Raw genomic sequence first — 27,979 nt, forward strand, 5'->3', positions numbered from 1 at the left:
TTTCAAAGATATCTTACGGAGAGAAAATGGGTTTATCTTTAAATAATTATTTAAAAATAAATACATTGCCATCCAATCAGCACCCCATTAATTATTAACACTAGTAATTATTTATTCTATCAGAACATATCGAGAAACTACAGACCTATGTCAAATAAGCAGATTTAAAGTCATAATAAAATACATTGATCAGTTTGTAAAAAAATACATACATACATTCACAAATTATTTTTATTTTTATAATTACAATAATGTGTGCAGTTGGCCGAGTGGTACATTTTTTTCTCTTTACAGAGTTGGCAGCCTGCAAAATACAGCTCGTGTTAATTTTTCCGTTTTTTCTTCACGTCTGTTTTTTAAATTCACAGTAGTCAAATTCATCATAAACATATTATAAATTTTCACTAATCGAATACCATTTTCACTTGTAACTTTCAAACGGCACAGCTTATTTGGATTCTTGTCGTTTTTACCTTAATTTACGTATTGCATACAACTACAATGTTGTCACCAGTGAAGCAAATGATAAGCGTTGAACCAGTGAAGAAAAATACATAAATAGTTTAGGAACTGGATTCACTTTGTATTAATTAGAGATCAGCCATATATTACGTCACACCATAATGGGGTAAAGGGGTGTGACATCGGCCCCTTATGGTCAACAAAAGTATCCCATTTTTCTCCACTTCACAGGAGAACCAAAACACAGGCAAATTGACATTCCTCTGACATTAACAAAAAATATTTTCAGGAGATAGGTGTGAATGTATGTAAAAATGTGACATCACAAAATACGAGAACATACTGAAATTGATCGTTAACGATGGCACGATCAATTGATAGCAAAAATTGTGATGTCACTTATGGATGACTCCTTACTACAGTTGTGACATGTTGGATTTCATCTTATTATGCGAGCTCTATTGGCATCTGTAATCAATCAAATTTACTGCTTTCCTTCACTTCACTGTAAACATCTTGATTCAACTTCCTTAGGGTTTGTCATAATATATTTTTGTCTTACGTTTAATATCCATCCAAATTAATAATACCATCCTAAAACATTGAGCAAGCTGATGCTTTTAGTTTAAACTCTTTAATGGTCAATAGATGGAATACCTTGCAATGCAAAAAGCATGAAAATTAACCGAAACCATGCATCGATCAAGATGGGCCATACTTAGCTAGCTGGAATATTGAAGAAATGTGCCACTCATCATAAGCGTCTAAGCTTAATCCCTTGCCACCGTTCCATTGAAAAGGTCAAAAATCTAAAATTTGGAGAATGTTTGGTAGAGTCTGAACAATCTGCTTTTTAGCAAAAATGTAGGTATACTTATATTATTATTATACACTATCTTTTCTCAACCAAGAAATCAACATTTCATTATCATATAAACATATCAATACCATAAAAGTTTTTGGATGTTTTTAAATTTCAGTACTTTTCTTTTCTAACAAACTAAAATTTAAAAACATTCCTGATTTTACCACATAAAGCCAAACATACAAATAGCTGCCCTGACAATTGATTGACCTATCCAACATATTCACGCCATACACGGATATAACGTTAATATCCTCTGTAATCAGATATAATGCCCGTATTGACATCCATGGCTTCATTCAGAATTTTAAAGACTTACAATAATCCATTTTTATTGTATTAATATATTTCATATAAAAATTTTGAAAATGATAAAAGATAGGGCATAACAATGAGACATATTATACACCTTTCCTCTAGAGATTTTTCAGATTACCAAAGATACCCCAAATTCCTATATTTTTTATCCTTTACAGGGCATCTGAGCCCTTGAAATTCCATTTGTATGACAAACCTCAATATGACGATGCGATATAATGGATGGTTTTGGTTTCTTGGCAAATAACATATTGGCCTAAGGTTAAGTTTGATTATATTTTCAATAAATTCCTGAAAATGGTCCTAATTTGTAGATCAACGTTTCACGAGACATTAATCTGAAGTTTTTATTTTTCTTGAGCAGCCATTAAAAACATATTATGTAATTGGTGTTATTCATACTTCTTTAACCGTCTTGGGCGGTTTTATTATTACTAATTCAAATAATTTCAGGATGATGTGAATACATATTTGCATATTTTTTTCAATCTATGTCGTATGAAAAAGAGCTATACAAAAATTGCCAGATATTTACAAGTAAATGTAATAGAAATTATGAAATAAACCCAACCCTTCATGTTCTTTTTATGAATATACGGTCTCCAACATCTAAATAAAACAATTAAGTACTTTTTAGGTTAAAACTAACCATGTAATTATGATTTATTTCAGTTTATTGACAAATCATAACAGATAGGAATACAAAACGAATGGCGTGACACATTCGAAATACATTTTTCACAATATCAAATAAGTAAAAACAGAGAAACAAAATTCTTCCTGCAAATATTTATAAAAAAAATACATACATATTGCATAATTTCTCAAGGACAATATAAATGATACCAAAAGACGCGACCCCCACCTATTATCCGTGTAATTTAATGATTTTTTTTACAATTACAAAAAAAAAATGATAATAATTTGTATAAAAAACAAAGTTCAATATCAAAAATCATTGATTCAAGATTTTCTACACGGGTACATCTTTTGAAATCGTCATCAGTACACGGATAGAGCTCAAGACCACACTACAACCAGGATAAAGTCGCAAATATATCCATTTATACATAAATCATCAAAAATTAGTAAATTCATTTAGTTAGATGCACATTTTTAAGAGTGATTATTGAAAATGCACTCTTACAGTCGAAAAAATCCTCTGTACAACTCAATAAGTCCTCAATACTAAACAACGATGGCAGAAATGTATCAATATTATAGATATTACATTATTATAAATGACGCTATTGGTGAATTTAAAAGAATTCTAATAATTCGATAGAAACACTTATACAATAGTACAAAATTGAATTAAATCCATGAGATTTGAGAAAGTTATGTTAAAGTAAAAAAAACACAGTTCGATTCTGATTACTGAAATATTTAAAAATAATATGCAATATTATTACAAAGTGACTTGATTCGTCTCACAATTTGTACACAGAAATGTAATTGTTTTTATTTTGATTTTACCTTTAATATTCTTGCATAGATACCGTTTATAATTATTGAGAATATATTATTTACAATACATACCGATTTCTGATTAACGATAATTATTCACGAGAAATCCAATTGACCGTATGATAATTGCCGCAATAGTATCTATGCTGAGATTCGACTCAATAAAAATTAACGAATTTTAACAATAACCTGTATGCGATAATATTTTATATTGTTTCAACGAATATTACACAGACATCTCACCGAATAACTTTCAGTAACCTCATAGTACGTCTATGTTTTATATAATAATCATATGAACGTAAATTATGAATAACAGCAACCGATGATGAATTAAAAAAAAGAGAAACGATGCTATAATTATTCAATAAAAAAAAAACTCCAGTGATGTAAGATTTCCACAATTATTAATACCGGTAATCCCTCCACAAATTGAAAGTCACAAGTAAACAACAGTAAACGAAAACTTTAAAATTTCCGCTTTTGTTCCGTGTCACACTACTTTACTGTCAAAGAGTCATTCATCATTATATCTATGTAATATAATAAGGTAGATAGATTACACTTAAACCTAGACTTAAGTTCTCTAATGAATGTGTTTGTTAAATTTATCTTATGCATATTTTTTTAATTTTTTTGTTTTTTGCCGTCGACCGCCGGCCACGCATGGATCCAAAGTCGATGGGTGAAATGCACGAACGTGTTTTAGACAGCTCATGATGATATTAACTGCAAAATAAAAACAATCATTCAGTAAAAAGAGTCAGAAGAATATGAAGCGAAGAGCATAGATAGGATTGGAAATGTGGTAGTTTTTACAATGTCATTGGCACAGTAATGTCATAGAATGATCCCTTTTAAAAAATGAATTTAGTGGGTGCACACCTTTACATTTAAAAAAAATGAGAAGGAATGCAAGCTTTAAACACAGATATAGATATTATTCGACCTCACTTTTAGAAGGCTTCGAAATACATGTGAGTGCGCTGATTGCAGACATTTTTTAAGAAAAGACAAAACTTCAGACTTCTATATAGAGGCTGACACATTATGTAATGTGAAATAAGAAAAGATGTAAACTGAAGGACAAAAACAGGGGACGGGACCAGAGATATACATAAAATGATGATACAGAGAGCATGAAAATATATGTGAAAAAGCAGGAATGGTTTATAATTCCACAGATGATCACCAATGTCTTTCACACTATAATTCGCAGTATAACTATCTCAGATTGGCAAAAAAAAAATGTTGTCTAGTCTATAAATGTGTTGGTCGAGTTAAACTGAAAATTATCAAAATACACACACGCACAATATTGCCACAGCAATAATGGACATGAATTCACTTTACCCGTGACGATTCTACCTTGGTTAATAATGGGTAATTAATTGTACGGAATATATTAATAAAAAATGCCTCAATACTTTTGAATTCCTAAATAAATGTACAGAAAAAACCATAATATATTTTGTATCTGCATAGGTGATAGAAATATGTCAAATGTTAAAAAATGATTCAAGGTTTTGTTTGGAATTCCCATAGAATGTTTTAAGGCTACACAGTGTCAAAATACCATAGAACGCCATAGACAGCCATCATTTTAACTAAGGATGTTTTTAAATTCAGCAAGAGCTACTGTCTTTATGTCAAGGTGATGGTAATTATTAAATTTGATAAAAAAAAACTTTACCCAAGAGAGATGAATATAGTTGGACATTTAACTAAATCGAAATAGTAACGAAAACCATAAAATTGTACAAAAAAATTGATTAATACAGTAAAACCTCGTTAATACGAATTCCACGGGTCCGAAAATCGAAAAAAAATTCGAATTACGAATTATGAAATGTATGGGGGGAAAATATAAAAATTTAAAAAAAAAAATTTTTGATTTTATCAATATTGTTTACGATCCATAGATGTGCCTACCAAATTTCCGGTTCCGTGTGTGTTAATGGGTCATAAAAAGTCAGGATTATTTTTATTACCTTCTTAAAATAAGTAATTTATGATGTTTTCGAAAAGTCTGTCACAATTTTCAATGGCTGGCTAATGAAATAGTGTACTTTATTACGATTTATTAAATATTTTTATATTTCGAATTACGAAATTTGAATTAAAGGTATGATTTTATATGAAAATAATGTTCAAGGGACTTTTTTTCACGAAAATTTTGAATTACGGCAAATTTCGAATTATCCGTGTTCTTATTAACGAGGTTCTACTGTACATAGTTGATATAAATATTAAATAAATTGACATACCACACACTATTGTAAAGTGTATTAAATTATGTATTTTTTTTAATTGACATGATAAAGAAGTTTCATATATTATTGAGATGGCATCTGTTCGCTTAGGAGATGTCAACAGTGTGGATAATATTATAAAATGTATATAATACTGCTACTCTTTCATGTTTGCGTGTATAATAAATGGTCACAATAATTTTAATTTTTCGGAAACAAGTAAATGACATTAAAAATTATTTCTGGTTAAAATGACAGCTACATAAATAATTGCAAGTTATCTGTCATGCGTACAAATCATTGTACTAATCTAAACACTAAACGGTAATCACTTTAGTAATGGCTGATTATGATATTCTATGCATCTCGGCCTAAGATGATGAAACGTAATCATTATGAGAACACCCAAGTCAAGGTGACATAATTACAGGTTTACAAAAAAAATTATAGCTTGATAGATTAAAAGAATAATTACTACATTCTACTGAATATAAATAAAGACAGTAAACATGCAAACATTCAATACATACACATTATGTAGTCATATAAAGATAAAAAGTGCAATGAGTACCTAATGAATGCATTCGTAAATTATGTTACTAGATAATATAGTATAATAGGTACCAGTGGCGAAGACTCCATACTAGGCGATTACTTATTGTACGACAACATCTTCTTGGCTACACTTCTAGGCGCTGCTGTCTACTAAATGGGAGGAGCTTCTTAGTTTATAATGGAATTCTGGGTAAAAATGGGCGGAGCATGTTAGTTCACAGTTTTAACACGTAGCCAAAAAGATGTTGTCATACAATAAAGCTTACCTTCTTAAGAAAAATAATTTTTGATTGCATATTGACATACCTATATAAAAAATAATTTAATTTGCCAACATCTGTCATATATGTAAGAAAGTAGGAATGTATTATAAATAAATAAATACAGATTACGATTACAGCAAATCTGCTAAAAGTTTTAAAAAAATATGCCACAGTGCGACATTATCTTAACAAATTTGTCCAATTATTTTCTGGGAGTAGTGAATGTTTTTTTTTGTATGGACTTCTAAGGCCATCCTCCCACGGCGCAACTTATGTCCGTCGGAACTGAAACTAAAATTCCAGCCAGTATCTAGCTAATGTATTTCAATGGCGGCTCGCTGACGGCGAGACCGGAATCTCTCAGCTTCAAAACGGTCGCGAAGAGATGCGACATGCTAGTCGCGCGGTCTCTGAAGTTTCCAGTCACCGTAAAACAGTGGTACCAACATCATTAGATTTCGGTGAAAAATCATATTTTCTTACCAAAATTGGTAGCACTTCGTAAAGCCGCTAGCGTCATATCGTAAAAACCGAAACAATCAGAGACGTCAAAACTCAAAAGTACAAGATGAGCGAAGCGAGCATGTTTGTATTTTCTTTTTGAATAGCAGGAGTGATGATCCTAACAAGCTCGAGGTAGCTTTTCTTGGACATTCTATAGAAAGCCAGAAATTTGGAATCGGTTTCTTGCAGTTCCTTTGCAGCAACAAATAGTCTGCAGTTTATGTTCCTTTCTATATAATGATGAATCCAATATTTTCTTTTATTTTGACTCCTGTATCTGTTGTATTGATACAAAACCAAAGTCTCCTCGTCGCTTGACCCGCTCGAAGACATTGTTTGTTAAATATTAACTTAAATTAAAATAACCTAATAAGCGCGCGTGTTTTGTACAACACAGCTGATAGTCCAGTTTGACAGTTTGAGGTTATGTGATTATTATTTCAACTGAGTTTCAGTAGCGCCGTCTGCGAAGCATCACATTGGCCAGTTTATGAGATCCTTCACAAACCAGTTCTGTCAGATTTCAGTTGCGCCGTGGGAGGAGGGCCTAAGTCACGCAACCTCAGGATGTACGGAACAGTGTATACAAAACGATAGGGTCTAATGCGTAAGCCTAAATCTTTGCGTGTAATATATTATTAAAATATTTAATAATTAGATAATTTAAAAAAAAATATTTGTCATTTAATCACATACATACAAATAAATACAGTGTACACAGTACAACCTCGGTTATTACGATCACGGATATAGCGAGATCTCGGATGTAATGAGGAAACATTCGTTGACATTTTAGTTGATGATTTTCTCCACTGTTATAACAAGCAACTTATCGGATATACCGAACTAAAATATTGTCAAAATTTTTCTTAAAACTGTTAAAGTTGTTAACCCTTTCGACGCGAGCCATTTTCGCGGGAATTTATTTTCAGTCAACTGATCTGTTAAAACGGTCACTATAGCTAAAACACATTGATTTCAAAATTAAATAATTACAAGATAAAAAGAACTTTTTATATACAACCTTTTTTAAATTTTCTGTTAAATCATATAAACTTGACTTGACTAGCTTAAACGATCAAAAAAATTTGTACTTGATAGAAATAATACTGAAATGTCATATTGATTTCCATAGTAACGCACCTATATATTAACAATTTAGTTGCTAGGACCCCAGGCCCCTAGCAACCAATAATGGTGTCGAAATAACTTTTCATACAAAACAGAATTAACTGAAAATGAATTCAATTCTAAAGAAAAGATGGCTAAAAGTATTAAAAAAATGCATTGGCATCATGTTCTGATATATTCTAAAAATTTCAAATGTCTAGCTAGTCGGGAAGTTAGTTAGAAATCGATTGCAAGATTTGTACCGGACAAATAAGAATACGAGCTAAAAAAAAACGTTGTAAAAATAGATTAGAATAGAGGAGAAATAAACTATATTCGTGACATTCTCACTAAAATAAATCGAAGAAACTGAAGACGCTAAAAAATATCCAAGCTTTAACCGCGTGGTCAATATGGCGGCCGTCCAGTGTTCACATACACGATTTGAACACATACTAGCGAGCGATTCGCCGCGTTTGTATTTGTAATACACAGGGCTGAGTACATGCTGCCAGAGTTAGTTACGGTCTATGACAGATATATTACTAAAAAATTACACTTCTTCAATGATCGGTGGGTTATCGCACTTAGTAAGTCGTAAATTCAAATTTTATAACCGCTTCAAATCATGAACTATATTTATTTTCGTCGCCATAAAATAATGTTCATCATCGAGACACATTAGGGTGTTTTGCAGAATAAATCAATAAAAATAATTACCCACCGCTAAAATACTATTATAATATAATTCATGAGGCGCTGTCGGCTTTTTCATTGTACAAAGTGCCTGTCGAAAGATCGCCAGGCAAAATACGACCATGTAAACAGAGCTAACACAGTTTCGTGGCACATAAAAAATTAAAATTATTACCCATTATAATGTAAATATCAAATATGGAACAATGAACAAAGACATACAAATTTACTGGAGAGCTGTGCGTCGATAAAATATTTTTCCTTGAGAAGCAACGGTTTTTAAAATAAATAACACAAACTCCTTTCAATAAAGGCGGCATATGTTTTGCAATGTCTTTTGATATGGTGCGCGTGGATGGCTATGCGTCATAAATCACTAAGAAAAAATACATAAAACTAACGTAATCGTAATAATTAATTAAAAGGTAAATAAAAATAATATCGATGCACACTTTTCGATGCATGACCAATGTTTTGTTTTGATAACTCTGGTGACGTATCGAGTACACCTGTCTTCACAATGGCGCGCGATTCAAATGACTGAATAAAGAGTGTCTTTTCAAAAACATATTTCCTTGTGTTTTACTTGACATTTTTATGATCTGTTGCCTGATATGTCTACCTTAAGGTTAGAACAATTTTTAAAGGATATTATCCACAAGTGTCTCTTTCTAGTTTGGTCGAAAATACGAGATAATGTCTATGGCATGTTTACATGCAATACGCGTTTTGTAAGGGTTAAAGATCGTTTAAAAACATTTCGACCCTAAGCAATAAAATCTGACCGGACAGGATGCCGCCGGGACAATACGTAAATGTCTAAGTACCTAAATAAATGGTGTTTTCGCCGACAATATTGAAAAAAATATCCACGCATATGGTTGAAATAAGTAAAAAAATCCAAGGTTTGTGAAGTCAATAGGTACCTATCAGCGTTCATTACAATAAACAACTTCTTTTAACGAGTATCACACATAACGAGCAAATTCAGTCGGTCCCATCTTCCTCGTAATAACCAAGTTAGACTGTATAAATTAAATATAAAAAAATAATTTAATCCAATGATTTTCGATGTGTGTAAAATGTTTAGAAAAATACATAATTTAAACTCATCGCTCAATTTTATGCAGTCGATGAGTTATTGAAAGGTCATCGAATCAGTGTGTCAATGTCATTAATGTGTACCGTACCTATTCATCAGTAGTGATATTGTATTATCTTCTAATTTCCCGTAAATATACCTGACAAGTGTGTTCTTTTTCTCTGATCTCCACAGCCTACCTCGTTCCAAGTCACCCTTCCCCAGTGGTAGGTACACAATAGAATCACAAATTAGCATTTGACCAACCCCACCAATACTTTCAAACGACTTCACTCATTAAAATGCATGCAGGGAGTTCAATTCTCTGACAAGCTATAAACTACAATGCACTACTATTATTTTACTATTTTGTTATAAATGAAAAAGTAAATCAGAAAATAATATTTCTAACATTCACACATGTACAAATATAATAAACAAGGATCATAGAAATGAATATATTGTATATGAACAGGCAACCGGGAGAGATTGTTTGTTAATTGAGAGTTATTCTTAAGAAGAGTTAGTGAAGCGTTATTACAATACTCAGTTTATAAAGGAAGATTACAAAAAAAAAAAAAAAACACATGAAAACTGCACAGAAACTTTTAATTTTTACAAAGCCAGAAAATTTAAGAATGTATTATCCATAAAATGTGCAAGAATATGTTGAACAAATTTGACAGTTCAAAATTAATTTCTGTGCAATGTTCAAGAATATTTTTTTTATTATCTTCCATCTCTGAAAGTACAGTATTTTTTTATGTCACAGACCAGAAAGCATAGCGTTATAGACCAAAAACCACCAAAAAAATGTTTGTCAAGTTCTAATCGCTCAACATGATTGAATAGTCTATTCAACGCCGATTGTATACCTTAAGGTTTGGGCTGTCAATTGCAGTTTTTTTTTTTAATATTAAATTTCTCATATTTAAACTCTCCGTTGCCAAACATTTTCGTCTCCTTTCCACAATTATACTTTAAATACACTGAAAACAAAAAAAAAACAAAATTAAAAAATGAGAGTGCACAATCAAAACTAATCAATAAAAATAAAAAATTGCTCAATTACATCCCTTGACACGCATAAGTAAAACACAATAATGTTAATCAAAGCAAAAATATTATAAATAATACAGATAGCTGAGAAGTGTGGGATTAAAAGTATCGTCTGCCTATTAATTCAAAACCATATTTCATAGATAGATCATCTAATTCGGCAATGAACATCAAAATTCAATTAACACAATCACTGATAACCTTTTAATTACCACATTTAAATAACACGTTAATTATATCTAATGACCAACGACTCCAAACGCGCCAGTCACGGTGTTAGCACTAAATGAAATGCATAACCAACCATACGTAAATAAGTGGGCAAAATAATAAAAGATAATTCAAATGAGTGGCTCTTCTTCTAAAAACCCTTTATCCTCAGTTTGTGGATTAATTCAAATTCATCAGTGATACATAATGATAATGGTATCACCATGTTCGATCCTAAGAGGATCATAATATGTATGGGCCTTCACAGGGTGGAGGATATATTAACAATTTTTTGTTTTTAGAAGTGGATATTACCCACTCAATTGATCAACATATTAGATCCAAACACACATTGAAAAACAACACGTGAATTTTGATAGCCTGGAGCCGAACTCGAGGCCCACGACACTATAATCCAATGATACTCAACCTTTTTTTTCTTCGGGCCAAATACATATATTTGTAAAGTAACGCGGGCCGCATCACTACTGGTGTGACGAAAAAAATCATAAAACCCCCCTTTTTAACAAAACATTTTTGAGATTTTAAAAATTATGCGTGTTTTTTAAATTAATCGTGTGCAATAGCAAAATAGCAACACTCTTATACCAGATCTGATGTGGACCATAATGTCAATCCTCTTCGGGTGTCACTATCTGTGCGTCAAAGTCGAAACGAATCTCAAGATATACGAAATCCCTGATAATAAATGTGTTTCGGGCCGCACATAAAGGCTTAAAGGACCGCATGTGGCCCGCGGGCCGCAGGTTGAGTATCGCTGCTATAATCCGACACGTTATCGCTCAACGATCATGGGCGGAAGATTTATATCATTAACTATTAATTTATATCGTGGAGTTTCCATACTTTTACATCGTGTATCAATTTAAAAAGTTACGAAGAATCACACACCAAAAACAATGATGCTATGTTATTTGTTGTTTCGCTGAATTGTGAACTATGCATAGAGTGTATAAACAGTTAAATTTAAATAACATCGAAACCTTTGCATTATGCCCTAATACTTTACTACATTTGATAAATTATGTACAATAAATTAATTAATACCTAAGAAATAAATAAATAAATTATTGAGTAAAAGTTAAATAAACATTAAACAAAAAATAGACAGTCACCACTTTTAAGCACACTTCTACAGACTACACTGTCATAAAAATGTAAATTAGCATTAATACGAAGATACCCATTATCAATTGGATTTTCAAAATCCTTCACATGACCAAATAGCGAATGGTCAATATATCAATCACCGACATAACATTCTACATACATACTAAAAGTAATGACAACCATAAAATCATGAGGCATTTCGACAATATTCATTGACTAATAAACTGAGCTGAGTTTGTGTGGGTGGTTGATCTACCAACAAGATAGATACAGTGAAACCCTTCTCTCAAATCTTCTTTTGTTGGAATCATGCGTGAGTGAAACACGTTCTTTCACCTTTTCAAGAATGTTTCTTTTCTCTTGAACTAGTTTTGTCTATGTTTTTCTTTGAATGGATGTCAACAAAAAAAAAAACACAACTTAACTTACTACAAAAAAACCGCAATAAGTAAACAATAAAAATGATAATATTTAAGCCAAAACGGAAATGAAAAAAAAATACAGCCGTCTATGAAAAAAAAGGAATGCAGATATATGTCAGCACTTACAAGGCTGACGTATTTAAATAAAATTTAAATAACCACCATGCACACGTATTTAAATGTATTTCAGACATTGTGGGAAATAAAAATGTAAAATCCGAAATTAAATGTAGTAAAATAAAACAGGACTGCGGAAACTACACGTAAGTAGTGCGGAAAATGGGAATTCTGGGCACGTAAAATCGAGGCTTCATTGTATTAGACGGGGGGGGGGCTAACTGGAAATTTCAGGATTCAGATTGACATTGCTACGAGTAGTATAAGAGTATCATGGTATATATTACATAAAGGATTGTGATGGAATAATCTAACAATTTCCAACAGAACAAGAGAGCCAACTGTCACAAAACGCTTTTTATTATACCATGAAAATTTATGTACTTTTATTACCTAACGATTTATTATAAAAAGTTATTACATGTAAATTGCGCTTATCACATTTTTCCATATTACAATTCACCGTGAGCTGTCGTACCAGAAAGAGTTGACCATACAGCATTGCCATCAAAAAATGACATGTTTGTGGAGCATTGCAGATAAGTAGTGTTCCAATTTAATTGAATTCAATAAAAAAAAAAATCTTATTTGATGAGTACGACATGATACTTACGAGCACCTACCAGAATTTTATATAAATATATACCTATATTTCTAATTTAACTACCTGCCTATTTTCTTCTATCTTTTCCTTGTATTGTTGGATTTTTTAGTTCCAAGTGTTTTATTCAAACATGAATTAAGACTCCAATACTATACGGCCATCTATTTCCGATACAACAGCTCACGGTGAACTGTGATACAGCCAACTGTATACGTACAAATTTCCAGACACAAAAAAAAGCACCTTCTGCACTGGGTATCACAGAAGCTCAGTAAGATGTAAAATTATAGAATGACAGAATTCAATAATGATCAGTGATCACACACCACTGGTGCTACATATTAGCTTCAGCATTAATTATTTAAATGTACTACAACGCTGTATGCGTTTGTTATATAGATTAACTTTATAAAAAATTTCTACAAGAAAATACAAAAATTCCATCCGTTTTCTACAGTAGACAAATTTCCATTGCTATAAATATAATTTAATGCTATAAAAACAAAACATCATGTTTGTTGGGATCTGTTTGAATTGAATTATGGATTGCTCACCGATTTGACAGTCGCCTTGATGAAATCTTTCTTGTGTGCGAGATCAAAGTCGGGGTAGTGGCTGTACACTTGTTTGCAGACTGTCTTCATTGTGATCTCTTCAAGATTGGCTCCTTCTAAGATTTGCTTTACGTACTTCTTGATTTCGTCATCCTACGATAAAACAATTTTATTCATCAGTCATTTATATTAAATATGGTCATATAGCAGCGGTGGAGAACTGAGGTGAGGTGCACGTAGAGTAATGCGCAATGGAGTTATATCAACCGGTGCATTCGCTGCTTAGTCATTTATTGCTTTGCGTTGCTCAAAACAACAATGGCGGATTGTCCGCGGTTGCCAGCATGTTTCTTGTGGATTTATTCGTATTTCAGTAAAACAAATTAGATCATGCGGATTAGACGTGTAGACATTGTAGTGACCTTGAATTAAGTTTTTGGAAGAATGTTCGATTCAGAAAAATTAATCTTGGAAGTGGAGCCAAGACAGACCATCTATTTGGGATAAGAAACAGATCAAGTAAATTTTCCAACAGAGAGAAAAGAACCAGCGGCTGGAATCAAATTATGGTTAACATTCGCAGTCTTGACAGTCGTAGTGAGAAACATGTTAACCATTTGCCGGTTCACCAACAAATGGTCATATAGAGCGGTATAACCGCTTGATATAATTCAGCAAAGATGCGACCTGCCTTACATCCAAACGTTATCGAATAATGCATTTACAAAAATTCACAAGTATGTAAAATTATCAGATAGCAGCAATGAAGTGGTGAGGTGAGATGCGGGTAGAGGGGTGCGCACAAGATCCAACTATTGCCTACCTCTATTGGTTATCCAGAGAACTCAAAATAAATGCCACTAAATTATGGGACTAAAGATTATGAAATCTCCTAGTTCACAGGTTCCCAACCTTTTTCGGGTGGCGACCCGTTTTTATAAAAGCCATGTGACCCGCGACCCCGATGCAATTGAAAAAGGCAATTTTAATAAGGTAATTAAAAAAAACAATGAAAATAGTTTTTTTAGCATAATTTTATTTTAAATTATGTTTAATAATTAATTTAATGCGACGGTTGGAATTTCACCATTACTCCCAAACTCTCAACACATGTCTCAACCAACTGTGACAGAATAGCGTACCTAGATTACACTTATTTTAATTTAAAAAAATATATATGAAATTATTCAAACGTCAAAACACCATTAAAAATAAAAATTGCATTAAAGTGAATATTTTTTTTAGTTGACTGTATAAGTAATTGGCGACCCCACAGAAAACCGTGTCCAGTTTTAACAGTGTAAACAGTATAATAATATTAAACATAACAATAATACTGGTTATGAATTTATGGATGGTTGGTATCAGTGACAAACTAGCACAAACAAAACTTTTTATTGGTCATTTGTTGTATTTAAATTGCAGGTACATTTTTTTCCATGTCCCTTGTTCCATTAAAATTAAAATCGTAATGTAATGAGCACTCACAGAGGGCGGATGTTTCCCTTTCTTGGCGGGCGGTTGTGCAGTGAGTGGCTGATCCTCCTCGCTACCCTCTGAGCTTCCCTCCTCATCGGAGCCCTCTTCGTCGGATCCCTCCGCCGACTCGTCTTCTGATGACGATGCAGCCTTCTTCTTCTTGCCGCTGGCAGGTGGAGCTACTTTGGCAGCAGGCTTACCTTTAGATGATGCCGGACCCGGTTTCTTTTTCGCTGAAACCATACCGTAATATTGTTAGGACACATAGGCAACAATTTTTAAAAGAATGAATGCTACTCAAGATTTGAAATTTTTGTATTGTTTATTTGGTACCCAGAGCAATTAATATTTTGTATCTTTGAAACTTTTTATGGCACTTGATTGATTCACAAATGAACGCCGATTTTATATACTGACGTTTTTTTTGTTATCTGCACAAAAACTGTACGTAAAAGGACCTTTTTCTTTTATTTAAACCCATTCAATAATTTCTCAGCAAAGAAAAACATTGTCGGTTCGAGTTTATTTTATGTTTTCGCTATTTGCATTTTTTTCCGGTCCCTTCAAAAACATAAAATGGAGTTTCACTGTATTTGTACTCATGATTGTTCATCTAAATATCTTGGTAATTTCTGTACATGTTGTAATGAATCCGTGAACTTATCTAATATGTGAATAATTATGATTCAATCCCGTCAACTCTTACATTTCGAGATCATTCCCGCTCATCATACTCGATATCCAAAGAAGATCACATGAGCCTCCACAGAGTGACTGTATCAACAGATTTTTGTTTTTAAGAGAGATGGATGTTAGCCACCTTGCTCAACCCTACAAGGTCCATACTTTGACTGCAAACACACATTGAAAAACAATGTGTATTTGCCATACCCAGGATTCGAACCTGGGACTCACTATATGTCAACGCGTTAGCTGCTCGGCCATTATGGGCAATTCATCGAATTCATTGAATTTTGGGTAAAATGCTTGAAGTCTTTTACAGTTAGCGAAAACAAAGAATTTTGTGAGTTCGCAATGCAACATCAATTGCAGCTAATTTGGACAGTAAACCATGAATCCTTGCTGTTCAGCTTCATTTCAATATATTTAGGCTGTGTCTAGTAAAAAGTTCATCCTCAACGTCCTGGATGCGACTTTATGAGTAATATTTTTTAAATAAATTTAACTATAACCAATCACCAAATACTATGGTTAAATAGGAACTAACCAGGGGAAGGCGGAGGGGCTTTCCTTTTCGCAGCGACGGCAGCAGCCTTGTTGTTCTTGACAGGGGTAGGGGCTGGAGCGGGCTTCCGGCCGCGGCCTGCGGGTGTGACGGGCGCGCGACCTCGCTTGCTGGCCGGCTCCTGCGTAAGAGGCTGCGTTACCCACATCCCACAATCACATACAGATCAAATATTTTATTACGTCACTCTCACCCATTCACCGCTTAAATCTAAGCTTGATGAAAATTTGGATGCAATATTTTTATATCCATCGTTACAAAATCATTATTATTTACATTGGCGAGTGAAACATTTTAAATGGCGACATAACGGCGGGTTTGATATATTTTTAAATGATTATTTTTGACCCCTTCCTTAAGTTGAACTCAGGTAGAAATTAAAAAGAGTTAATTTGAATGTGCCAAAAAATATAAATAACAATATGGGGACAAAACCATAAAAGAAATACTGACATCTGAATCCTGTGCATCCGACTCGCTTTCCTGCTCTGATCCGCTCTCACTTTCACTCTCGTCCTCGGATTCTGACTGAGGAGGTTTCTTTCCTCGGCCACGCTTCGCTGGAGGGGGAGCCTGATAATAAAAATTAACAATTATATAATGCCGTTACTCACACAAAAATGCTGTTTTCACATACATAACATGATCAATATTATCATTCAAATGTGTTGCGGTGCTGACTATCTGCTGGATAGAGGCATCCACAAATTGTTTTGTTCGTAGCCTCATATTTTTTTGGAGTATATTAATTTCGCTGATCGAGCTTTACTCCACACACAAGACATTTGACTTCTTTGATCAACGAATTATCATTACATAATCATAAAATGAAAAACAAAAATAATGAATGGTTTTAATAAATTAAACTGAACTAGTCACCTTAGATTTCTTGCCTCCCTTAGCGGAGGCTTTTGGTCTCCCCCGGCCGCCTTTAGATTTCTTTCCACTGCTGCCACCGCTGCGCCTCACGGGGGCTCGCCTTTTACGTTGCACTCCGCCTGCCTCTCCTCCCGCGGGGTCAAAGTCAGAGTCCGCCTCCTGGCCTGAACCGCTCGGGTTATATGAGCCCTGTAAGGTAAATAATTCATTTCATTAATATAAGATCACCATAAGCACTTCATTAATATTAATTTCTGTATCTTAGAGCTTTACTTTCGGATGTCACAGTTTAAGCCATGTAACATTTGGGTTTTTTTTATGTGAAGGACATGCTACATAGTTTACACGTCAATCAGTATAAATTTCAAACCAAAATCTGGAAACCTACATTTTTGTTTTGTTAAAGTGAAGACAACATTTAAAAACAAACGCAGATATCTACAATAACGAATGTTAGCCAGTATACGAAACAAAGTCACAGTAATATGTATATTAATTAGTTGATGAAACTATAACAGACCATTTTGTTTTTTTTTTAGATGATTCCATTCAACCTCAGCCATTACAAGTATTAACATAATATGACATACATACTTTCAGCTCCAAGGTACAGAATAACAAAATTGCCAAGCCTTTTCCAAATGAGCACACATAATTCAATGCCTTCCCGTCAACGGGACACATACAAAAAACCAATAAAATAATAATCAATATAATATTTACAAACAATAAAGAGTTAGTACATACCCATAGAATCTTTTATAAACACAAACACAAACGCTGCTGAATTACTATTGCTCTTGTTATAAGACGCATTCAGATAACAGATGAGGAGTCTTCAGCGATTCATTCGTCAGCTCTTCAGTCATAGTCACCACAAGTCAGAACCTTCCATCACAATAAGCCAAGTAGTGTGGTTAAGTTCACGCAAATGAATACATTAAAGATGTTAACTAAATACTTAAATATATTAATTAAAGGTGTTAGAATGTTGATACGTTTCGTACACTTACGTCTGAATCTCCTGATTCATCGCCACGAGCCACTTTTGGACCGCGTACCTTTGTTTCCGGGTCAGTCTCGTACTCCTCATCTGAATAACCTGCACAAAACATTATTTTACACAAAATAAATATGTACAGTAAAACCTCGTTAGTAAGAACACTGATAATTCAAAATTTTCAAGAAAAAAAAGTCCCTTGAACATTATTTTCATATAAAACCATACCTTTAATTTGAATTTCGTAATTCGAAATGATTTCAGAATCCTGGCATATAAAAATATTCAATAAATCAAAATAAAGTACACTATTTCATGCGCCAGTCATTGAAAATTGTGACAGACTTTTCTTAAAACATCAAAAATTACATATTTTATGAAGGTAATAAAAATAATCCTGACATTTTATGACCCAATTTGGTAGGCACATCTATGATCGGAAACAAAATTAATGAAAATCAAAAAAAAAATTTTTTGAAAAAATTTAAATATTTTTCCCCCATACTTCGTAATTCGAAATTTTTTCGATTTTCGGTCCTATGAAAATCGTATTAACGAGGTTTTACTGTATTACAAAATATAGATTAGTAAAAAAAATATTAATAAAATGAGGTAGATAATATGCTCATGAAAACATTGTGAGGTTGATGGACTAACCTCTGTTGTGAGTTTTGATAGCGGCGTTCCTTCGCGGCCGTCCTCCGGGAGTTTTGGCATCATCGGAGACAGGCCTTTCTTTTACAGCGCCTCTCGAATGTGGCGAACAATTCTTAGGAAGCACCAGAAAACCGATAACTCGCGTCGCCAACTCTGTCGGACCACCTGAATGCATTAAACAGATATTAATAATGTAGACTGACTTTATAAAGATTACAATTTTAGTTAAGACAATCCAACAAAAAAAAACTAGAATGATAAAATAAGTATTGTATACTACATACCAATCACTAGGTTAATAATTCACATGAATTGTAACCAATTTAATATTAAATTTAAATATGTTCACTATAACAAGATGTGAACAAACCTCTCTTATCAAGATCCAACATTTCGCAGAGCATTCTGAGTTGTTTGGGTTCCAACTTTTGCACTTCTTCAATTTTAGATTTGTACTCTGAGGAATCCTTGTCGAACTCGTAACCTTTAAATTTCTTGATATTTCTCTTAATCAGATTGGTACGGCACATTTGCTAAGGGAAAACAAAACATTTCACAATTAATAAAAATAATTAAGAATTTGTCATTTTTTTTAATATTAAAAAAAACACTTCAGGCAGAGCTTATAGAAACCAAGCGAATAAAGAATACTCACATTATAAAGGAACTGATGAAGGAATTTGAGGTCTTCAATCTTAAACCTGGAAATAGCGACTTCCACATTTGGAATATGACCAAGGGGGATGCCTTTGCCTGCCGGGACTGGCACGGGGGGCTCCAACGGCTGCAATGACAAAACATACATACAAACATACATACATACATACAAACATACATACACAACATACATACATTATTGGAGTCATCAAAATATTCTAAAACAATAACAAAATTTGCCATATTGTGTCATGTTCAATATCTATTTTATGTTCGTTTTATTCATTTATTTTCATACTATCAATTGGAAATCTTTTGTAGTCAACCTAGTAAATACATTTACCTATTTTCAATTGTATATTGTAGTGTCTTTTGAGGAATATGGTTTTGAGCGCATAGCAGGTGTTGCAGAATGAACATCAATATTATAGGGTGTTCATCCAAAATTTTCGAATGCGATTTTACGCCAGATATATAATACGCCCGTATAATTGCGTTCATCCAAATTTAGTACATAAGCATCTCGCCGAACCCGAACACCTAATGCCCCTCTACCATAAGTTTAGCGAACCGATTGCTAAATTCGGCAGAGTCCATTTTTGACAGATCGCAACTGACAGCCCGCGTTTGTTGATAATTGTCATAGGTACTTGTTTTCTTCCGTATTTCATTATGATTCAGTGTATTATTTTGATTATTGTCTAATGGTACTATCTATTTTACAATTGATTCTATAATTGGTGCTTCATTTTATTCAATCATGAATGCTTTATTTATAGGTACTAAACTTTGCTTTCGTAGATAAAGCTAATCTACAATGCCGCAAATTTCGTAAAAGCGGCGACGCTTTCAAATTTAAGAGTCTCGTTAGTAAATACACATCAGACGCAGATTCATGAAATCAAATAAATACAAGTAATATAATATTTTAAACAACTCAATTCACATGATTATGCTGGAATCGATTTATGCATAATAATTATATGGTAGGTAGGTATACTATCACGATAACCATTTACTTTCATTTGTTTATATTGTAATGATTATTTATTCAATAACGTTTATTCGGCATTCGGATTATCCGGCCATAATGTAGTATTAATCAAAAAATAAAAGAAATAATATGAAAGTAAATGTAATAGCGAGTTCAAAATATATGGACCACTAGGGATATCTAGCGGCAAAATGTGAAAAATTGTCATTTATTTGACAGTTAAGTGCCCATAGACATCAAAAACTGACCATAGAGAAAAAATATTTTTCTGTTTTAATATAAGGAATACTTGTTTCAAATAGACGCGCATGTACAAACACCGTTATTTGAATAGAGCATAATGGAACACGGCGGCACCCGTATATACAAATCCGCAGATAAGTGGGTGAACGAACACTCGACAAGTTTTACTACGGCAATAAATGGTTTCGGCGTAAGGTGAGACCGTCATAAACCATTCGGTTCGGCTTATTTCCATGGATACCTTGTTATTATTATGTACATATTGAATATATAACTATAAAAAGACAACAAGAACCAAACATAGGTATATACCTCTTTTTTCTTCTTGGGTTGAGGTTCCTCTTCTTCTTCCTCCTCCTCTTCCTCCTCGCCTTCCTCATCTTCGTCTTCCTCCCCCTCACCTTCCTCATCATCCTCCCCCTTGTCTCCCGCTCCCTCCTTCAAGACTTTCTTTTTCTTCACAGGAGCTTTCTTTGCCCTGCAAAACAAAAGACCGATTTTTATTCCATGTCTGTGAAATAGCAATGCATTTTACATCCAACAGATAAGTATCAGGAATGTACATCAGAAATACGTGTAGTTTACATTGACTACCGCAGGGAACCTTTCATTCATACCGGTAAAACGGATCAGTGAGACTGTCATCACCACAAATTATGGATCTCCTTTCCTTCCTAAAAAACTGCTTTTTTCCAGCTTTTCTTCTTAATTTTTCTCGAGTGGTGTCGTAAAATGGACGATGGAATACCAATTACCAGTTTCATAACTTAACCGAAAAAATGATTTTTATGTTGTAATAAAAATTAAATCGGGTACTTCTTAATTTTTAATAATTGGAAAAGTAGATTTTATTTTGTAGATTCAATATTTCTTTTGCTAATCCCTGGGTTGATGTGCAGGTTTTCCACATACAGCATTTTTGTTATGTTAAAATTGAATTTAGACGATTCAAATCAATTGGAAATCAAATGGAACATATTTTTTTGAAAATCTTGAACAAACAACATTTTTACAGCATAAAAGCACATTGGCATTATTTCATCTATAATAACTCAATTGCATCAAAAACTGGACATAGAATATGAATGTGCATTAACCCATTGATAAATACATATCACTGTACTAATTTCAAAAGTATGTAACAGGAATCGGTCACAAGAGGTATTGGTTCCTCAATATCTACATTATATATGTAACAGATGGTATACTGAATCTCCTGTTTCTTTCTATTGCACACAAAATGTATGAAACAGAACATTTGAAGTATTTCCACATGTTTATAGTCATGAATCATAAATGAACCTCTTTGACAGGATAAATTATACACAAGTCAATAAATAGAATGGAAAAATAATATTATGGAATCAATTTAATATGCAAGTAATTTTTTCTCACTTTGGTTTGACTTCCCCTTCTTCCTCCTCTCCTTCTTCATCTTCCTCATCTTCCTCGTCATCTTCTTCATCCTCTCCCTCGCTTTCCTGTAATAAAATACATTGACAAAGTTATAATGATATTGCATAGTAATAACATACGAATGCAACATTTAAATAAGCATACTTTATTAGCTGACAAGACCTCCATTATAAATTGACTATGCTGAAGACAAAATGACACCCAATACAAGTTATAGGGTGACATAATATAAAGGTTGCTATTGAGTTCTATATTTTAAAATTAATTTGATCATTCATATAATGCTGGACACTTTAATCTCATGTGCCACTTGTAATACGGTGGTGACGGTACCATTATGTGTGAAGATGACCATATTGCCATCCAATCACTAGTCTATTTGGACGAGGTTACACGCTCCCATAGAAAACCTCAATAGAAAAGTGGACATACATGCAAATTTACAATTACTACCTTTATTGCAATGCATGTGGAGTTCAATCTTCAACCGCGTACTTTTATATTTTATTTTTATGTAACGATATATAAGTGGAGATCTGCAGACATGTTTACAGAATAGCACAATTATGCTTGAGTAGACCTCGTTAATTATTCAACCACTTTCATTTGTATTTATCTGTTTACGATTTAATGATATTTGCATGAACAGACCCAAAAGTACTCAGGGTCATTTACAAGGGCTCTTTACTCTTCACAAGCTGCATCCATTAATAGTGGTTTGAACACATTGCTGTACAAAATGTCCATTCTATATTTCCTTTCTCAAAAACAATTTGCACATGTCAAATGTACGCACAAAACATGGTATGCATATTATTAAAAGTACATAATAGATATTAATATAAATTATGGACAATCACCTCTTTTTTAGCAGCCTTCTTCTTTTTCACATCATTTACTTTCTTGTCTCCGTCTTCTTTATCATGTGTCTCTCCGTTCTCTCCCTTCTTCTCCTTTCCCTTCCCCTTCCCCTTCACCTTGCTCTCCTTCTCCTCATCTTCATCGTCATCTCCGTCTCCGTCTCCGTCACCATCCTCTTCATCTTTTGACGCTTTCTCTGATTTCAATTCAACGTCTGCTGTTTTCCCGTTCTCTGCTGTTTTTACTTCGTCTTTAAACAAAATACCAATTGTTCATTAATCAATCAATTTTAACAAAACTTGCGATTGATGCGTATTTACATACATATTATATACATTTAAGCTACCATATCGATAATAACACTTAAAATGTTTTTAGACATATATTTTTTTTACCAAGACCTGGTTACCAATATAAAAAAAAAATTGACAACTGTAATTATTGTCATTTTTACTACAAATAATAAAATGATTTGTTACGGAGATTTCTCATACACGTCTTGAAGTAAATCGTCATTATACTTGTAAATCTCGTGAATAGAAAAGATTATTTATTATCAGGGAACTCAGAAATAATGGGAACTGAAATACCCAACGGGTAAGGCGATAGCAGGTAACCGTCTCGGGTAAGGAAGAATCCGGGTTAAACTTACACACATGTCAAGAATACGTTGTACGTCTAATATTGAAAACTGCTCTTGGTTTATGCATTTACACTCATTTAATGTTGGTGTATTACACATACTATTGCACGTGCATAATGCGTGCTTCATTTTCGTAGGACACTCACACATTCAAAAACCTGCTTCACCATGCGACGTATTGAATATAGCCTATTGGTATTCTATTTATTATCTGTTCTGTGATCCAAACTAACATGCTGTTAAATTAACTAACAATACACGTAGATTTTAAAGATATAACGATGATTTGCAGTATAAAACATGGCTCCTTATAATGCAGGTGGGTGGGTGTGGGAATCTTACAATGGTGGATATTCGATAGCATATTCAATAAGTCAATTTTTTTACCAAAATGGGATTTGTTCCTAATAATCAGCATACTCCAATGATCAAATGATAATATTAACTGTAAGTTTTTATTTCGATATAATAAAATGGAAAATGGTAGGGAAGAACTTTTTATGTATTTTTTGAAAAAATTACAAAAATTTCAGATTGAGACTATTTGACTTTGACTGTCACCAACATCGATGCGATAGAGATATGTCATTAAATAATTTTCTTATTCCATATTCATTCAATCTGATGAGTGTGAAGTAAACATGTGATTACAGAGAATTACTCATGGGACACTTCTAGAGACTGACGAAAAATACAAGGTGCACGGTTGGCTTTATAACAGTCAGACTTGCTACTATGAACATATACAACAAATGACAAACATTGTTATTGTCCCCTAAACAGGAGATTCGATGATGCATTTTTAGCTACTGGGACATATCGTCTCTGTTCTGGCAGAACACACTAACTGGAGAATACTAGTTTTGAGTAATTTGACTTTGAAGTTGTTGAAAAGTTGGAAATAATGGTCCATCATGTGAGTTTATTAAGTAACCGTAAAAAGGATGACTTTAAAATAAAGACTGTTTATTTATTAAGAAGGTTTCCAGACGGTAAAGCTTGAAATAAGGAAAATTTTGGTACCAACTCAATGTCATTTTTTCGAATTAGTGTCTTCTGCCAGAACAGTAACAATATGACAGCAATCTAACATACGTTAGGATACAAGTCTGCTATGACTGTCTTTTCAATCCAACTGATTTTGTAGTCATAGTTCAATAAAAACAAATACGTATGACTGACAAAGATCTCCACTTTTCACCATTGTCTAATAACCATTTTAGAAATACTACATTAGATCGTAGGCTATTTATTATCATGTTGGCAAAAATATTATACAGATAAGTTTGTATTTTCTAATTCAACCGATTAAGATCCTGTCATTAGAAATCCGGAAAAACCAACTAAATAACACTATTCTAAGAAAAGTATGTACCCTCGTCATCCTTTTTGGCATGGGCGTCGTCATCTTTCGGAGGCTTGACGTCTCCGTTGTCTTTGGGCGCCTTCACGTCCGCCGACTCCCCTTTGGACTCCTGAGACGACTCGTCCTCAGTGGACATGTCTCCGCTGGTCTTCTTCTCCTCATCCTGACAACAAAACAACTCATGAGATACAATAACGTTACGTAACAAAGATGCGGTAACACAAATTTTGTAATTTCTAAACCAGTATTCAGTTTTACGTTTCCTGCGGTCTTCCATGTGGTTGATCCAAACTATTGAAATAGTGATAGTATTTGATGGTTAATCTTTCTTTTCTTGGTTTATAGGAGAAATTATAAAAAATATCAATAATTATACATTTATCATAAAAACAACTTTAGATTAATATTGGTTCCGTTTTGATGAGACTCACATTTCAAATTTAACCATGGACTGCACGCAATGCATGCATAACCAGGCACCATAAAAAAGCCTCACATTCAGCAAACCTAAAGAAAAATGCCATATTCAGAAACTTAATACTGCCAAGAAAAAAGTTGAAGTGGCCGGCGTTGGTAGATGAAGAAGACAAAGTCCACAGAAGAATATACTTTGAAATTTTGTTAAGTAACTCAATACAGAGATTTAATCACTTTGTTCTTGTTGTAAGCGCGATTTATAAGTTTTGAGTTAATATGACTGGGCAGCAAATTGAAGTATGTGTAATATAGAGATATATAGCAGTATAGAATTGCGAGCTGTCAAATGTATTGAATAACACAGTTAACACATCTTACTTGATTCGAATCTCCAATTGGACTTTTTTTATTCAATTGGAGATTCTTACGGAAAGACGTGGTAAATGTGCTAACAATTATTATTGTACATAACCCCTTTGTTAATGGAATTGCTCCGAGTAATATCTGTCTTATTTTGGAGCAATAAAAAAAACGGAAACGTCTTATTATGTTAACTATTATACAGCCCTGCAGATACCAGACTTAGCCAATTGATAAAATATGGCAATGACTACAGAAGAGAGCCAAAATCTACAACACAACTGATGGCAACGAGTTATTTTTCTCTTGCATCTCATAAAAGATGGTCGTCAATATTAACGGACCTTGAGATACATCGGACGCATACTTATGCTAAAACCATCATAACTTGGAAACGATTTTATAGCGCTGTCTGCATTGTTTCATATGCGAAGATTTATACCCGAAAGTGCGGGGGGTGCGTAGTTCCCAAAATCACCGTGGTGACATCTAAGATGTAGACAAGATAATATAATGGTAAGGCTATAATTTCAACTAACATAATAAATTGAGTGTTATTTCTAATACTAAAAAGTACCTAAACTTATCCAATTTAAAAATAGAACATCTTTTTGGTACAAATTGGTTATGAGGAAGCCAGGCGGGAACCGCGCTATTGTGATAGGCGATTTTGGCAAAATTCATGAATTTCAAGGATGAAAACCTAATAACTCAACCTAACAAATAATCCAGTATATCGGCTATCTTCAAAATGTGTTTGCCGTTGGCTTCCCCATAGCCGATTTGTATCCATTTTTTCAATGGAAACAAAATTTCAATGATATGAAAATTATCATTTAAGCCATAAGTACCTTTTTAGGTATGTTGTGGCCGTGAAAATTTACATAGGTATAATATGACAAAATGTACAATTGATAATGTTGAAGACATTATGTACCTACGTAATTAAATAATGTGCCGTATTTTTTGGTTTAAGTGTTTATTTGCTTAGCCAAATGTAATGAGAAAATATTGTGATTATTGATACCTCCATATAATTTAACCACTAATAATTGTTATATTATTATGTGATTATTCAATATAATTGTAGGTAGGTACCTATGTATTTGAAATTTTTATCACATTACAATAACAGAAGTGAAGTTGATGAAGTATTCTGTTAGGAGAGTTGGCAAGCCTGCATTTTTTTAAATGTACACAACCTTGATGTGGGATGAAGTGTGCTTTTGTTTTTCTTTTAAATTTCACCTCTTTTAAAATTTAAGGGAATTATAAATCCGTAATTAAATTAAATAAATTAGAAATTACTCAAGTATTGTCAGGGGCAAGCTAAAAATATATTTTTATTGATACCTGTAGAAATTTATGAAATCATTAAATAATAATAATTAATTAATTTTGCACAGCAATAAATGCCCTGCACTGATATTTTTTTTATATATGATTTTTTTCCAAATATTTTTGCACAATCACATAGTGATTTTTATTTTATCAATAATGTCAAAAAAATTAACTATGCTAACAACTTCCAAGGTCACGCAAAATTCAATCAATGTCATGTAAAAAAATGTATGTACTATACAGCAAACTAACAAAGATCCTGCATTTAGGGGGTAGGGGGCGAGAATATAGCAAAAAATTAAGCATGGCCAAAAAATAATCGAGAAGCTCGAGTTTCGTGGGCCGAGTTAATGGGCAATCAAAAGTCTAGGGCAGAATATCCAAAAACAACGATATCCTAAATCGGCGCAGTTCCCGCGTTTTGCGAGAAGCAACATCTTCTGTCAGCCATATTGAGATCGCGAGACGCAGGCAAACATTACTCGGATAGCACTGAAATTAAGACACTTTCGAAAAAATATGTACATCACGCACGTAATTCGATGGTTTAAGCACATTTTGAAAGTAATCTCGCCGCTTAACATACCTGATTATCACTTATCTTTGCATTATCGGTATCTACCGACATTTTTACAACTCTGTTGAAAACGAAACCAAAGAGCGTCTATTTGGCCAATAACACTACCAAATTGCTGCAGTTCTGGAAACAGACGTACGTTCCTTACCCGATGGGGGCTGCCATATCAACTT

At 33.2% G+C, this 27,979-nt stretch overlaps 1 protein-coding gene across 8 annotated transcripts; it reads right to left on the reverse strand.

The window, feature by feature from the left end:
* Nucleotides 1–2,272: 2,272 nt before the first annotated feature.
* On the reverse strand, nucleotides 2,273–27,895 carry LOC147077963 (uncharacterized). 8 transcript variants are annotated; one of them, XR_015072260.1, is made up of 16 exons: nucleotides 27,816–27,895; nucleotides 25,121–25,274; nucleotides 23,102–23,352; nucleotides 22,221–22,306; nucleotides 21,138–21,303; nucleotides 19,587–19,715; nucleotides 19,302–19,464; nucleotides 18,932–19,096; nucleotides 18,288–18,376; nucleotides 17,275–17,463; nucleotides 16,849–16,968; nucleotides 16,378–16,516; nucleotides 15,159–15,382; nucleotides 13,671–13,823; nucleotides 10,449–10,562; nucleotides 2,273–3,841 (listed from the first exon to the last, which is right to left on the reverse strand). XR_015072260.1 is itself a non-coding variant. In XM_085961020.1 (15 exons), exons 1-15 carry the CDS (start codon nucleotides 27,855–27,857, stop codon nucleotides 3,827–3,829), a joined length of 2,085 nt encoding a protein of 694 aa, XP_085817146.1. In that variant the 5' UTR covers nucleotides 27,858–27,895; the 3' UTR covers nucleotides 2,273–3,826. The 8 variants fall into 8 exon arrangements, 4 of the variants coding, with proteins under 4 accessions (XP_085817146.1, XP_085817143.1, XP_085817144.1 ...); XR_015072258.1 differs by having other exon boundaries at nucleotides 16,378–16,528; XR_015072259.1 differs by having other exon boundaries at nucleotides 18,282–18,376.
* Nucleotides 27,896–27,979: the final 84 nt, after the last annotated feature.

The sequence above is a fragment of the Rhyacophila brunnea genome, unplaced genomic scaffold (assembly GCF_057557595.1).
Source record: "Rhyacophila brunnea isolate RB1 unplaced genomic scaffold, BYU_Rbru_1.0 scaffold_12, whole genome shotgun sequence".
NCBI classification, from domain to species: Eukaryota; Metazoa; Arthropoda; class Insecta; order Trichoptera; family Rhyacophilidae; genus Rhyacophila; species Rhyacophila brunnea.